This window comes from Cadophora gregata, assembly GCF_030347475.1.
Source record: "Cadophora gregata isolate MNR1 chromosome Unknown scaffold_2, whole genome shotgun sequence".
Taxonomy (NCBI): domain Eukaryota; kingdom Fungi; phylum Ascomycota; class Leotiomycetes; order Helotiales; family Ploettnerulaceae; genus Cadophora; species Cadophora gregata.
The window spans coordinates 2,438,056-2,450,843 of record NW_026695925.1 but is presented as its reverse complement, the minus strand read 5'-3'; the positions used below and the strand labels follow the sequence as shown (position 1 = coordinate 2,450,843).

Genomic DNA, 12,788 nt, shown 5'->3' with positions numbered 1-12,788 from the left:
ACCCCATCCAGGGCGTCTCTTTCGTTCCCGTCGACGAGGGCTTCTTTCGCTCCTCCTCATCGTCGGCTTTGACGCCTCACGTTCGTTTAAAGGCATTCTCTTGCCGTACGGTCGCTCTCCCTATTCGAAACCCGCCCTCTTTCACCCTCGTTCATTGTAGGCCGACGACGAGGACGAATCCTGTGGGGAATATAAACAGAAACCATCCATCCTGCCTTCGCCTCCAGTTCGACGGTCTTTTAAATATTAGCATTGGCAGAGTAGTAACGCCTCTTCAGCAGCTGAAGGGATTCTGGAAGGAGGCACTGCCCTGATCTCGTCGACCAAGGAACCAATCCCCGCTCCATCATATTGCCAGGGGTCAGTGGTATATCGACAATCAACCAACAATCTTTTCCTTTCACCACCGCCTTCTATCAATATCTATGTACGTCCAATTTGCAGCTTCGTGAATCCGTTCTCATACATCTTTTTGTTGCGTGCCGTCAACACCTCGCGTGTTGTTTTTCTTGTATCAAAACAACAATCAAACGCTGAACAAACACCACCACAACCAACACCAACCATGGGACGGCTGAAGTAATTATGGCTGGTAGACAAAAACTTGAGCATTTACTAACCTTCTCCTCGCTGCAGAAGAATGGCAACGTCTAATGCACCCGAGTCTCCGACACAGGAGCAGCAATCCAAATACCAGAACTCTCCTTCGCGACGGCGCCAACCACAAGATGAGGAGACAGGCTACTTTCAAGGCCAGTCAGGGCCAAGATCACCTTCAAGGCATGTTCGCGATCCCTCGAAGTCTTCTTTCGCAGAAACCCATACGACAACGCCTTTGACTCCCACGGTTTCAACAGATCCCTTGGAACAGCCACTCCACTCAGGAATGCCCGGCCAGGACCTTGGACGGAAGCGGAGTTTGATTCGACCAGAGCGAAACCGAATCGATCAAAACCATCCGAATTACCATTATAGACAGCATGCCGCCAATATGAATGTTCTGCCTTCTTCAACTGGGAATGATCCGATTATGGAGGACCTGGAGGAGACAGAAGTCGCAGCAACGGAAACCTCTGGATTGAGAAGCTCTGGAGACGTAGACTCTGATACTTCACCGCCTGCAAAGAAGAGTAGGCGTGGCCATGGTGCAGGGCCGAAGGCTCTAGACTCCACAGAGAAGGCTGCACCTCGAACACGGACAAAATTGAAGAGGGAGCGAACACGAAAAATGACTAAAGAGGAGAAGGAGCTACAAAAGCAACTGGATGCAGTCAAACCACCGAGTTTGTGGAACGTTTACTGCGCAATTGTTACTTTCTGGTGTCCTGCGTTTTGTATGAAATGCTTTGGAATGCCAGCTAAGGAGCAGCAAAGAGCTTGGAGGGAAAAGATGGGCCTGATTAGCATCATTCTATTCATCATGGCTTGTGTCGGCTTTCTTACTTTTGGATTCACAGCGACCGTCTGCGGCAACCCAGGGCTTCGACTGCGTGTCAATCATGTTGATACTGGGTATATGATTTTCCACGGAAAGGCATACGACCTCTCTCGATCAAAACATCCAATTGCTAGAGGAGTCACAGCAAACGCAAACGTTCTATACGATCTTCCGGAAAAGCACGGAGGGCAAGATGGAAGCTTTCTCTTCCAGAATGTTAATGGAAAGTGCAAGGATCTCATCACATTGAGCCCGGATTCAGACGTGCCAACGAACTCGGACAAAGATTTGGCCTGGTATTTCCCATGCACAACTTTCAATCAGGATGGCTCAAGTCCTATCAACAAGACTATTCCCTATTATCTTGGATATGCTTGCCACACCTCAGCCGTTGGCCGTGACGCCTTTTACGGACTCAGAAGCGCTGGAGACGTCTACTTTAACTGGGACGATATCAAGAACGTCTCGAGAAACTTGATGGTCTATTCTGGAAACGTCTTAGATCTCGATCTTCTCAAGTGGTTCAATGGAACAGAGGTCACAGTTCCAACCGAATTTGCAAGACTCAGTGATCGCACTTCATCATACAACGCGGCGGTCCACGGAAGAGATGTTACCCACGCCTTTCAAGGCAAGCGGGACAAGCACATCGCTCAGTGTTTGGAGCAGATCATCAAGGTTGGGACAGTGGATACCGAGACAGTTGGCTGCATTGCTTCTAAAGTTGTTCTCTACGTCTCATTGGTTTTCATCTTGTCGATTGTTGTGTCAAAGTTTGTTCTGGCGCTCCTTTTCCAGTGGTTTTTCAGCAGAAAATTCGCGGCTTCAAAGACTTCGCAATCATCGAATAAGAAGAAGAGGGCTAGGCAAATCGAGGATTGGTCAAATGACATCTATCGGGCTCCACCCAGAATCCCTGGGGATGTTGGAAGCACCGTTGTTGGGTCCGACCGATTGAGCAAGCGAGGAAGCGCCTTCCTTCCGACTACCTCTCGCTTTACCAGTCCATATGCTGCAGAGAACAGACTTTCTCGAGCTGGCCGTCCTCAACCCACAACCATGGCCAGCCAAACTTCTACTGCAGCTCTCCTCGCACCCAATCCTGTTTTCAAGCATCACCAGAACAGCAGCCGAACGAGCTTTTTACGCTCAGAGAACGGATTCAGCGGCTCAACGACCGATTTCGAAGGTCCTGGTCCTGCTGGCTTCATTCATGAGTCTGTCGTACCTCAACCACCGGCTGATTGGCAGCCATTCGGTTACCCTCTTGCCCACGCAATCTGCCTAGTAACTGCCTACTCCGAAGGAGAGCTTGGTATCCGAACGACCTTAGATTCGGTTGCCATGACCGATTATCCCAACAGCCACAAGACAATCCTCGTCATCTGTGATGGTATCATCAAGGGTAAAGGAGAGACGATGTCGACCCCAGACATTGTACTTAGCATGATGAAGGACCACTCAATTCTTCCGGATGAGGTTCCTGCCTTCTCCTATGTTGCGGTCTCCAGTGGATCCAAGAGACACAACATGGCCAAGGTATACTCTGGATTCTACGACTATGGGCTGGATTCCTCGATTCCAGTGGAAAAGCAGCAGCGAGTACCCATGATGTGCATTGTCAAATGCGGCACACCGGACGAGGCCACAAAGAGCAAACCAGGAAACAGAGGCAAACGTGACAGTCAGATCATCTTGATGTCCTTCTTGCAGAAAGTTATGTTCGACGAGCGAATGACCGAGCTTGAATTTGAGATGTTCAACGGATTGTGGAAGGTCACTGGAATCTCGCCCGACTTCTATGAGACCGTTCTCATGGTTGACGCCGATACGAAGGTCTTCCCCGACAGCTTGACCCACATGGTTTCTGCAATGGTCAAGGATCCTGAGATCATGGGTCTCTGTGGCGAGACAAAGATTGCCAACAAGCGAGCTTCCTGGGTATCAGCTATTCAGGTGTTCGAGTACTTCATTTCCCATCATCTCTCCAAGTCGTTCGAGTCAGTGTTCGGTGGTGTTACCTGTCTTCCTGGATGTTTCTGCATGTACCGCATCAAGGCACCAAAGGGTGGACAAAATTACTGGGTTCCCATTCTCGCCAACCCTGATGTTGTGGAGCACTACTCGGAGAACGTCGTCGATACTCTGCACAAGAAGAACTTGCTACTGCTGGGAGAAGATCGTTATCTGTCAACGCTCATGCTTCGAACTTTCCCTAAGCGAAAGCAAGTTTTCGTTCCCCAGGCCGTCTGCAAAACCACTGTCCCAGAAACATTCTCTGTCCTCTTGTCTCAAAGACGTAGATGGATCAACAGTACAATCCACAATCTTATGGAACTTGTTCTCGTCAGGGATCTTTGTGGTACCTTCTGCTTCAGTATGCAGTTCGTTGTTGGTATTGAATTGATCGGTACTTTGGTGCTACCGGCTGCTATCGCATTCACTCTCTACGTCGGTAAGTCAATTTTCCCCATTTCTAAGCTCGTTTACTAAATTCTTATTTTAGTTATCGTCTCGATCATTGGACCAGTTCAAATCATTCCTCTGGTCCTCCTTGCCCTGATTCTCGGTCTCCCAGCAGTTCTCATTGTCCTCACCGCCCACCGCTGGTCATATGTCGTATGGATGTTCATCTATCTTCTTTCCCTCCCAATCTGGAATTTTGTTCTCCCAGTCTACGCATTCTGGAAGTTCGACGACTTCTCCTGGGGTGACACTCGCAAGACAGCTGGCGAGGGCAAGGTCAAGAAAGCAGGTATCGAGTATGAAGGTGAATTCGACAGTTCCAAGATCACCATGAAGAGATGGGGTGAGTTCGAGAGGGACCGCAGACAGAGATCGCAAGCAGGGTGGAATGCCTATGGCAGTAAGGAAGGTAGCCATCTGAGCACACAAGCCTACCCAGGTCATCATGGCGGTTACGAGGAGTATTCCGACATCTAGATACGAAACACGAGCTTCTTATTGAAGCGAGACCGGTTGCGCATGCATTGGAGGGATCGTAATTGTTGGATAGCGGAGACTGATTAGAGGCACGGAAAGGAAAAAGGGACGAAAAAAATTGGGAAGTGATCAATGAAAGCATGCATTGGGAGGGTTGGATCAGGGGACTCGCTGTTCTCTTTCCGATGGGTGGGGCGTTCTTGCTTTGTTGTACAATGTATTTTAGTGAGGTGGTCTTGGTCTAATCAGGCCTTTTCCATTATTGCATACCTGCCTGTCTGGTCATTCTTTTGCATAGGGGGTGGTGTTTCATGATCGGTTTATCAAGTGTGTGTGGCGGCTTGGACGCAAGAGGTACAAGTTGTAACCCGTTAGGATAGGTAGTGAAGTAATGCATATTTATTATTTTTGAACTGAGAGACTGTGTATGCGAATAGGCCCATGCCTGAGATGCTCCTTGTAGAAGGGTAACCTGATTGTGGGAGAGTTGCTGTGAACAAAAGCTGGAACAAAATGCGTGTACAGGTAGGTGTCAACGAGTGTGCCAGTGACAGAAGACTGCAAAGACGGCTGAGCTCTCAGTTCCATGCGTGCCATTTGATAATTTCGGGTCCACAAGCTCGAAACAGCCTCCGGACACAGGTCAATAGGATCAAGGAATAAGTCAACCTGAGATTTTTACTGTAACTTTTATCATTGTTCATTTAGTGCCCAAGTGTTTACCAATCTCGCTTCCAAAGTCAATAAACGCCCTCGTTATCCTGCCGAAATCCAAAAAGGTAATGTACCAACTCCGCACCCTGACCGAACATTTCTTCAAAACAACAACTCTATAGATCATTCTACAGCCTTAATCCCTCAATTCTGCATCATCTCCTTCATCTCGGCATAAAAAGCCGCTGTCAACTCCGAAGGCTCAAGCACTGGATGAACATATCGAGGATGAGCGAAGTGTCTGTTATAACGAGCCGAAATGACATTAGGCAAGACGAACACGAACTCGAATCGCTTCAAGCCCTGAATACTCTTCAGCGTCTCGCAGTCCTTTATGCGCTTCAGGGCTAGTCTCCGATCCGAAATGTCAAACGACGAGCGGATGGTTGGAGAGTTTGCTGGACGATGGAAGAGGGGTGAGAAGGTACACAAGTCATGGGGGAGGTGGACTTTGATGTTAAGCTCTTCGAGACTTTCGCACTTAGAGAGGAAAGTGAAGGCTTTCGTGGGGAGCGTGGTGCAGGTTGGGCGGAACTTAATGTGGAGTGTGATGGAGCGGATGGCGTTTTTGTGAAGTGGGTTGATGACGCAGAGGTAATTAAGCAGGAGGGTTGGGCTGTCGAAAGAGAAGGGCTTAAATCTGTAGAGGAGGCTGCTGCCAACGAAATCGACGTAAACTTGTCGGGATAGTTGGTAGAACTTGGTGGTTTCTAGAAGGGTTGTTAGTCTTTGGATCTGGACTGCGTATAGGGTAGTGGTGTACCGTCTGCAATGTTGGCCCATCCTGGGCTCCGGAACTTGTCGCCGTTCTTTCTAGGCTTGATGGGATCTTCACCACACGAGAAATCTTCGATGGCATGCTCATAAATCTTTACTCGGACTTCGAAAGGCAGTTTCAAGAATCCTGTGTTTTGTGGAACAATTGATGCTGCCCACGCAAGTGACTTTGAATGTGTTAGTGCATATTGTCGTATTTCTAAGTGATGGGAGAACTGACATGAATACCCTGTTCAGGCTCGGTGATTTCATCGCATGGAACAAGCTCTGGTCTTTTGCCTTTGCTTGCCTTCTTGATGGGGACATTGTGAGGCTGTTCAAGGTCAGAAAATGAACAGGAAATATGAGGCAGGTATCTAACACTAAATGCAGCAAATCCTGGAATTTTGTAATGTCTATCATCTCTGACTATTCTCGACTTCCTCTTTCTTAGCAACGGCTTCATGCCATTTCGATGCGATTTCTATCAATACAAAGGTCAGTATACAAATGGAGTGCCCTGACAAGCTTTCCGGAAGTCGTTAGTGGATTTGATTGCTTACCTTGGTTGCCATAATGATATGCGATCCTCAAAAGTCGTCGTGCGCTATTGTTTTATTTGATCCCCTGGACTCGAGATGCTGGTGGCAGACAGTATCAACAGACTGATGGAGGCTGAAGATAAACGGTGCAAACGCGCTGATACTCTTGATGATATCCGAGTATGAGAATGAAGCAGATATAGGCTGCGAGCACAGTGTGGAAAGTTGAGGTGGAAGGAAGGCGCGCACGTGAGGATGCTCACCGAGGAGCAGGTTTGATTGGTTTGTGATTAGGCAGCAAGGTTTTATTGACATCGCTACGGGACGAAAAGAGGTGAGTCTTAATGATTACATTTCTGCCGGAGTCGGTGATCATTTTGGTACAAATCTGCATACATTTTTTCTTAATAGCTATTGACCAGACTGTGTTGAGGATAAGGCATGGGTTGTGAGAGCGACTTTTAATATGGCCTGACTTTCGGCAGCTCACTGTCGACGTCGTGCATTACCGAGGGGTGTATATTTATGTGCAGTTTATCCTCAGGATTGACGCCCTGATCTGAGTTAAAGCAGTCACAAGGCGGAAACAAACCGTGGTTCACTTGAACAGCTTGAAACTTGAACCCTCAACCGGCTTCAAGTCTAGCTAACATCTAACTGATGTTAGCAGACGATCACGCAAGCCAGATACTCCACTAAAGATCCGAAACTCCTCGGTCTGATAAATCAGGGCAAACAGAGTTTTTTGATACCATAAGCATGACCATCTCAACATCTCGCCTGCGTGCTAAATAATGTCCAGCGAATAGAGATCAGAAATCGATTGTTTGATGGGCTGATATCTCCACTCCGTTTCAACTTGCTTTCCAGTCTGGGAAATCAGCTCATTTTCTGGCGGGGCAGCATAGAGTATTCTGTGATGATAAAGAACATGATCTCCTGCCTGCCTGGACTCGAAGTATCATTGTTTGCTGAGTTCTCGACCGTTTTAAACGAAAGTTGCGTCGACGTCCGGTAGGTTGAGCTGCAGCAAACGGCCCTGTGGGTATGTATCGCTCCCCGTCAGTCACCATCGCTCATCACTAGGTACCCAGCGAAATGGGGCTCGCAGAAATAGATATATGCTTTTCCCGCATGAGAACAAATCACGGCTAACAGATCATAGAACACAGAAGAAGTGGGTATAGGTTTGATTACCAGCACGGCCGGCCAGCAAACCATTCTTGCATTCACGGAAGAATCCCGTCTAATTGTCATACCGTTGGCAGACATTTCTAGTATAAGTTGATCCCGTTACCCATTGCAAAGTCGATCTGACAGTGCACAAAGAACCCCTGACGGCCAGCGAGGATAAGGAAGAAAGACCCCAGAACAGAATGATTGAGAAATCTACAAGTCTATCGAGCTTGTCTTCTTTCGCAGAGGACTTGTCGCCGTGCTTGTTTCCTCGCTGGTTCCGTAGGCCGAATCATCAAAGTCGATATCCCATTCCGTCTCTTGCTCTTGATTTTCCTCAAGACCATCCCAACCTTTCTGGGCTGCGCCTCGGGTATTCCACTTGAGAGACGACGATACACTCTCGAACCATTCCGCACCTGATTTCATGACAGTGGGAAATGGGTATTGCGATGCTGCAATGGTGATGTGATCGCCTTGCTTCAATTCCACACGGTTCTTACCATCGAACGAACAGTACGCTGTGGCACGAGAATTCCGTGGGATGGAGACACGAAGTAACATCGTGTCAGACAAGACCATTGGCCGGAAGGACAATGTGTGGGGACAAATAGGTGTGAGGAGGATGGCGGGGATGTCTGGGTGAACAAGAGAGCCACCAGCTGAGAGAGAGTACGCCGTCGAACCAGTTGGAGTGGCGAAAATGCAGCCATCCGCTTGTACAACGGTAAGTAACTCGTCGTCTCCATATAGCTCGAGGTTGGAGACGTAGGGAGATGGTCCACGGTCAATGACGAGCTCGTTGAGTACCTCAAACTGCTCGGCCTCTTCGGGATCGTTTCTCGATGCGCCTCCTTTGTAGACAGTACATGTGAATCGCATTCGCATGCTCACTCGCATACCCTCTTCGCCCATGACCTTGTTCAACTGGTCTTTGAACTTGTCATATTCAAAGTTGGTCAGGAATCCCAAACTGCCGAGGCTGAACGAAAGAATTGGAGGAACGATGCCCTGGAAAAGCCAAGATGTGAACAGCACTGTCCCATCGCCCCCAAGTGTTAAAACCAGGTCAAACTTCTCGGGTTGGTTTCGACACATTTCCGGTTTCCAGTACTTGAGTAAATGTTGGAAACGAGGGTGGTCCTCCAACATCTGTTCGGCACCGAATCGTTTCGAGCTCTGTAACTTTGCGTCAACGTAGACGTTTACGCCGAGCTCCGAGCCGTATCTAGGAGTCCTCATGAGCCATGTTGCAAGCTCTCTGGTCAAATGCACCAATTGGTTGTCTCTGGCCTTGGTAACGATCATGACGTTGCGAACGGCTCTCTTGATTGGGCGACGTTGTAATTGTTTTGAGATTTCCCGAACTCCAGTGGCAGTAGCCAAAAGTCGAGAATGAGACATCCACTCGTTACCTCTGATCTCCTCCAACACCTTGTCAATGTTTAGAACATCGTCGAATCGTTCGTGATAGAAACACGGTGACTGTAGCGAGTTGAACCGGGGTGTCGTGGGCGTGCCGTTACGTAGAGCAAGATCTGAAAGAGCCGCAGACAGCCTTTGCGATGTAGATGTTCCCGGTCGGTTCTCCATTTGATTTTGTGACGATACCATCCCTGAAAGTGACAAGTCCCGGGGATTATGATTTCTTCCTGCCGACGCCAATGCCTTGATGATAGTTTGTCTAGGGATGGACTCGACGGACAACGCGTTTTTGCGGTGCGTGAAAGCAGGCTTCGAGAGCCGTGACGGAAAAACGGGAGATGAAGGAACAGATGCAGAGTCGCTCGGCGAATTTTGGCCTACTGTGGTAGCAGCAGAGAAGGAGGACTCGGACGGATCATTGTCAATGTCGTATGAATGTGTTATGTTCAGAGGACCAAGCTGTTGTGCGTATTCGCGCAGGAGAATGTCTCCAATGCCCCCAGATCCTTTCAGACCATTATTCGCAGAGCTGTGAGACTGGACGTCTTTCTTGTTTTTGAGAGGAGAAATTTCATCGATGGAGGGGAGGGGGAAGCTGAAGTTGTCGGGGTTTGTCAGCGCCGGGTGGATTGACGTGGGAGAGCGAAGGTCAGACATGATCGAGAAGGTAAGGTGTTGTGGAGGCTCGGAGATGGGATATTATGACCGGGGTGTGTTGTTGATAAGGTTTCCCGACGGAGTGGCTTTTTATCGGACGGCGGGACCTCGTCGGGGAGGAGACTTCGCAGCAATGATAAGAATAGAGTTGTTGATTCGATTTGGCAATAAAGCGGACCGAAGTGACGGGAATAGATGATGCTGGGAAGACTGTTGGAATATTGCTGGGCAGGCCGGCCAATATTACCAAATGAGAGCGTCTTGATCTGAATCCTTCCGTTGATGCTTGGCCTAGAGGAATGTGGGGAGCGGTGTCCGAGAGATGCCGTAAGAAGTGACCGGGGTTATTTTTGATTTCTGATCAAGGCGGGGGACCTTGTCCGAAAAGTGAGTCTAGCTGAGGGTTTGTAGTTAGCACCGTCATCCATATATCACGTCTGCGCCATATCCAGAGCCATGAATCCGATTGGATTTGCTAGGCCGTGGAGCAGCAGGTGATCGCGAATGTTCGATAATGTTGTGATATCTTGCAGGAGTCGAGAGAAAGAGGGGTCAAAGTGACTTCGGTGATGTGATTGCAATGCCAGTTGCGGGAGCGGGACAGCGCCAGCCAGGATTCCTAACCACACTTGGGATGGCTCCCGCAGCAAAATGCTCGATCGTGAAGCTGTGGCTCTGGTGCTGTCCATGTGATGTAGAAGATGCTTGGAGAGCCATGATCTAGATTTGGGAGTGTTGATGAGACATGAATAGACTTTACTTACTCGATCGATAAGGTAGAAGCTGTCAGTTAAGCGAGAGAAGCTGGCTGCAGGATGCAGGTGTGATCTTGGTCCCTACTCGTCGATCCGAGAGCTCCAGGTGCAGGTCAAACAAACCTTCTGAGCAGCGCTTGTCGAAAAGCTAATAATGGTGATAGTGGTAGCGATAGTGATAGCGACGATTTGCAGGATGCAGAAGTCCACGAGGATGCGAAGACGGGATAGGCAGGTGTATATAGAAAGTGACTGGTGCAAGTTTTGCTGTGATGTTGACGTCGCCGAATGCGGGTATCGAGATGAAAGAAGTGAAGGAAAAACGACGCCCGGTCTATGGTCTATTAAAATGAATCGACGCCCGAAAATGCAAACAATAAACAGATGTAGTCTAAGTGTAGCAAGCGAACATTATTCGGCAAAGAAGAAACAAGAATGTATGCACACGGTAAACGAAAGGCAAGAATTGCACAAGCTGCCAGAGCTCTGCTTGGAAGTTGAAGCTGGTGCGGTGCGTTGGGTCTGGCGAGGAAGACTGCAGAACACACAATCTAACGCGAAGGCCCAAAGTTGTCTTATACCAGCCGCCGTCGCTGGAGCTACCGTACCCACGAGTGCCCACGAATGCCCACGACGGGCGGGGAGCATTCGCAGGCGAGTTTCGCTGTCTCGTCGTCTCAAAGATCACGGGCGCGACAGGCTAACGTTTTCAGTCGATGGGCACCGGCGACAAGTATCAGCCCACAACCAGCCAGAGCCCCAGCACACTTGACATCTGCATGATGTTTTGACCATGGTTAGCCGGCTTGTGGGGCAGATTCTTCTTGAGGCATCTGCTCCGGGCCATCAAACACTATTATGCTGGGCGACTGCGTATGTCTTCGAGACCTCGTCTGATCCTGTGAGGCTGTAAAGCTTCAAGAAGCCACAACACTGCAGGCCCCACGCTGTCAGGAAAAGGGGTATCAGCAAGCATCACATCCTGAATTGGTCATTTGTGTCAACGAGCTCCGAAAGTCCCGACTACTGTCACAAAAGTAAAGGCAAGTCGCCGCGTTCAATGGGGACTGAGCGTCTGTGAAACTTCGCTTCAATCAGGGGCTCGGATACCCCAAACCGCTCGCTACCGAATGCTTGTCGCAGCCCATCCTTTCTGCCATTCAGATCCCAAGAGTCAAAATGCCCCCAGGACATTTTCATGTCACTCTATTTTTAAGCTACAGTCCTTCCTTCATGAGTCGTGATAGCCCACGGTCCGATCCTAGCTTGTTCAAGGAGCCTAGCCGCTGTAAATTCTCACTGTCTTGGCATTCATGCCTTTGCACTTTCTAGAGATTCTTTTCCCTCGGAAAGCGCTGTCATGTTCGTTCCACGCAGCGGGAGATCCCATGAGCTGCTATCGTGGAGAGTTCTGCCGGCTGTATATTCGAGGAGATGGCAACAATCAAGCTTCGCTTGGTCCATTCAGTCCTTCCAGTGGAGATCGTTCTCGATCTTATCCTCCAGTGTTGACTTGACAAACATCTTCAGGCTCTCATTCTTCTCACCCATGCCCTCATCAGCCATGACTCCAGATATGTTTGGATCGTCGTAGCATATTGCTTTTGCCGCATCATGAGCCGCCTCCCAATCCTTCAGTGTAAAGTCTCCTTCGCTCTCCGCAACCAGTAGATCCCCATGAGATGTGAAAGCCATCACATGGACAGAGTTCGCGGCTTGAGATTCGACGAGGGTAGGATTTACAACAATGCTCCTGGAGGCGCCGCCTGAGGTCAAAGCAAGGAACGTTGAGGTCAAGGTCATGGATAGAGGAATTGAGGCGGACAGAAGGGCCATGATAGCGGTTTGAAGGAGAGTGGGAAGGATCGGTAGATTCTGGGTTCATTGGGTCAGCTCCTATTTACCACAGGACAGTTATATGCATAAGTACCGAGCTTGCTTGCAACAACTTTGACCCCGCAGTATCATTCTCAGGGGTGCTCGTGATCTGAAGAGTTATTTGAATTAAGGTTCGCGGGAAATTGTGAATGAGTATGATCTGGCGGAGGGTAGATTGCAGGATGGATTCAAGATGTCGCTCCCGCGTTCCTAAAACGCTAAGTCAGTATAATAGCAAGAAGGCAAACTATATTCGAAAGAGGGTTCCAGACCTCCAACCCCAGCCGCAGGTCGTACGATAACATCAATTGCAGCTTCTTCTGGAAGCTCATCGCGCCTTTGGATTTCGAGTGGTCCATTCACGGCACCAATGACTGTGTAACCATTTTGTGAGAATGTTGCAGACCCATCTGTACGGTGTAGATGCGACAGAATTGCCGTGGGATCCGCTGAAGGTGCCATTATGGCAGCTTGAACGTCCTGGACTTAGTGAAAGAAGTCGTC

At 49.1% G+C, this 12,788-nt stretch overlaps 4 protein-coding genes across 4 annotated transcripts; 1 reads left to right on the top strand and 3 right to left on the bottom strand.

Annotated features, from left to right (window-relative positions):
* Positions 1 to 640: 640 nt before the first annotated feature.
* CHS3 (Chitin synthase, class 3) lies at positions 641 to 4,381 on the top strand (the record flags this gene model as incomplete). The annotated part of the gene is made up of 2 exons (XM_058501611.1): positions 641 to 3,893; positions 3,945 to 4,381. The coding sequence occupies 2 exons, from the start codon at positions 641 to 643 to the stop codon at positions 4,379 to 4,381; spliced, it is 3,690 nt and encodes a 1,229-aa protein (XP_058362932.1).
* A 531-nt stretch (positions 4,382 to 4,912) lies between these two features.
* ONS95_008073 (uncharacterized protein) lies at positions 4,913 to 6,788 on the bottom strand. Its single transcript, XM_058501610.1, has 4 exons — positions 6,415 to 6,788; positions 6,093 to 6,335; positions 5,859 to 6,039; positions 4,913 to 5,805 (listed from the first exon to the last, which is right to left on the bottom strand). Exons 1-4 carry the CDS (start codon positions 6,424 to 6,426, stop codon positions 5,240 to 5,242), a joined length of 1,002 nt encoding a protein of 333 aa, XP_058362931.1. The 5' UTR covers positions 6,427 to 6,788; the 3' UTR covers positions 4,913 to 5,239.
* Positions 6,789 to 7,782: 994 nt separating this feature from the next.
* On the bottom strand, positions 7,783 to 9,651 carry UTR1 (NAD(+) kinase; the record flags this gene model as incomplete). The annotated part of the gene is made up of 1 exon (XM_058501609.1): positions 7,783 to 9,651. The coding sequence occupies one exon, from the start codon at positions 9,649 to 9,651 to the stop codon at positions 7,783 to 7,785; it is 1,869 nt and encodes a 622-aa protein (XP_058362930.1).
* A 2,219-nt stretch (positions 9,652 to 11,870) lies between these two features.
* Positions 11,871 to 12,746, bottom strand: RRP46 (exosome non-catalytic core subunit rrp46; the record flags this gene model as incomplete). The annotated part of the gene is made up of 3 exons (XM_058501608.1): positions 11,871 to 12,281; positions 12,337 to 12,494; positions 12,557 to 12,746. 3 exons carry the CDS (start codon positions 12,744 to 12,746, stop codon positions 11,871 to 11,873), a joined length of 759 nt encoding a protein of 252 aa, XP_058362929.1.
* Between the last annotated feature and the right edge of the window lie 42 nt (positions 12,747 to 12,788).